Source organism: Zea mays, chromosome 3 (assembly GCF_902167145.1).
Source record: "Zea mays cultivar B73 chromosome 3, Zm-B73-REFERENCE-NAM-5.0, whole genome shotgun sequence".
Classification (NCBI taxonomy): domain Eukaryota; kingdom Viridiplantae; phylum Streptophyta; class Magnoliopsida; order Poales; family Poaceae; genus Zea; species Zea mays.
The window spans coordinates 178217101-178219344 of NC_050098.1; the positions used below are offsets into that span (position 1 = coordinate 178217101).

General features: G+C 60.4%; 1 protein-coding gene across 1 annotated transcript; it reads right to left on the bottom strand.

Annotated features, from left to right (window-relative positions):
• Positions 1-244: 244 nt before the first annotated feature.
• Positions 245-1320, bottom strand: LOC100193234 (Transcription repressor MYB6). The gene is made up of 2 exons (NM_001138384.1): positions 1008-1320; positions 245-873 (listed from the first exon to the last, which is right to left on the bottom strand). Exons 1-2 carry the CDS (start codon positions 1268-1270, stop codon positions 348-350), a joined length of 789 nt encoding a protein of 262 aa, NP_001131856.1. The 5' UTR covers positions 1271-1320; the 3' UTR covers positions 245-347.
• Positions 1321-2244: the final 924 nt, after the last annotated feature.

The window sequence follows — 2244 nt, forward strand, 5'->3', positions numbered from 1 at the left end:
CGTACCTACCATCAACGCACTGCGCACCGCATGGCGGATGCTCGCACTAGTAGTATCTCACATGGATGACATGGCACAAATGTCAAGCCAAGCCAAGCCAGGCCCCGCTCGATTCGGATGCGCAACCAAACACGATGCACTCAACGGATGAACCGTACAACGAACTCAAAAAACGGAAAGGGGAATCGCATCAGTTCTGAAGATAGAAAGGGGAACTCATCATCCACATCACAACCATCTCCGTCCATTAGAAACTCTCCATTTTTTTTCCCTGGCTGTTTTTACAGGTTTGCGAGGGTAGGGTTGCCTCTGCCTGCCTACAGTGATTTAACGACGCCTACCTTTACCTATATGTACTGGCCCTCCTCCAGCGGCCGGAGAAACCGGAAGCCCGCCAGCGACGACGCGGTCTCGCAGCTGCAGGCCTCGCCGCCGCGGACACCGAGGTGGTAGCACAGGCAGATGGTCGTCCGCCGCCGCTGCTGCGACGCGGGCGTGGCCGCCGGCGTCTTGGGCGGCGGGCCCACGGACAGGTCCAGGTCCAGGTTGAGGTCGGGGCAGCGCGGCGCGTCCGTGCTCGCGCCGCTGCTGCTGTGGCCGTCCTCCGACGGCGCCGGGCGCGCGAAGATCGCATTGGGCGGGACGACGACGGCGGGCGGGGGCGTGGGCGTGGGCCTGGACGCCGGCGCGGGGGACGGGAAGCCGGCGGTGCTGGACGTGGTGGTGAGCGCGCTGCCCGCGCCGCCGCTGAGCGGGCGGTGCGTCTGCGGGTCGATGCCGCGGCTGAGCAGCTTGCGCTTGATGTGCGTGTTCCAGTAGTTCTTGATCTCGTTGTCCGTCCGGCCGGGCAGCTGCCCCGCGATGAGCGACCACCTGCGCGACGGAGCCATGGATATTAGCCAATAGCCACACCCCCCATCCAATTCCATGCGTGCTAGGAAAAGGATCCCAGCTGGGCGGTGAATGGTACAGTACAGGTGGCGGAACGGAACGGCGCGGCGCCTTACTTGTTGCCGAGCAGGGCGTGGAGCTTGATGATGAGCTCGTCGTCGTCGCCGGTGAAGTTGCCGCGCTTGAGGTCCGGGCGGAGGTAGTTCATCCAGCGGAGCCTGCAGCTCTTGCCGCAGCGGAGGAGTCCCGCGGCCTTGGGCAGCGAGCGCCAGCTCCCCTCGCCGTGCGCCCTGATGTAGGCGATCAGGCGCTGGTCCTCCTCCTTGGTCCAGGCGCCCTTGTTCGTGTGTGCCTTCTCGCAGCACGGAGACCTCCCCATGGCTGCCTGCCTGCCTGCCCGCTGCTCCCTCGTGTGCTTGCTTGCGCGCGCCTCCCCCTGAGTTTGCGTGGAAGCTCCTCCTGAGCTCTGGTTTGGTTTGGTTTGGTTGCTATTATAACAGGGGGAAGCGGAAAGAGATAAGCCAGGGCAGAAGGGTGGGGACAGACAGGGGGGTGCAGTGCAAGTGCAACGGAGGGCATACATATGGGAGCCGGGCAGCAGGCCGGGGCGCAGTGCGTGTAGACGCTACTGTGATGAAGCGTGGATTTTATTCTAAATTTTCGCTTCATTTCTCACACCCATTGACTGGACCGACCGACGACCCTACAGGAGGCGTTCCATTTGATCGCGCTGGCCCGTGCGCGAGTCACGTCGCACGCCTTGCTCTCTTGATCCGCCGACCCCGTCCGTGCGCGTGCGCCTTTCTTCGGTGTATTTTCTGGCGGATGGGTCATTCATGGGACAGCAGTGAGTGTTTCTTTCGAAGCACAAAAAAAAAAAAAACACGCCAAGTTTAGCCATTGCCAAAGTCAGGGTTCGCTCTATATTTCAGCCAACTTTTTAGATACGTGCTGCGTTCCTAAGTCATACCGTCCTAAGTACGAGTACTGTGTATTAGGCCAGCCGAGCCAAATCCGTCCACCACCCTCGGTGGAGCGGGTTGTTACTTGTTAGCTACGCGCAACTCCCCCTTTGTTACAATTGTACCAGCATAGCTTCTCTTTCCGTACTTTACCTCTCCCGCTAGCGGAGACATTTTTTTTCTCCTGGTGGTTAGCTAACCCCAGCAGAGCAGCGGGAAAGCCATAAACAAGGGCGGGCGGGCCAGTTCATGATTAGAGAGAAGGATGGGAGGGAATCAGTTTGGTAGTACTCGTTTCCGAATTCTGGTGGAGCAACCGCCACCGATTGGCTAGCTACCCCAATGAGATGCGCTCCTAGCGTTTCGGCGTGTGTGGCTAGCCCCCTCCTCC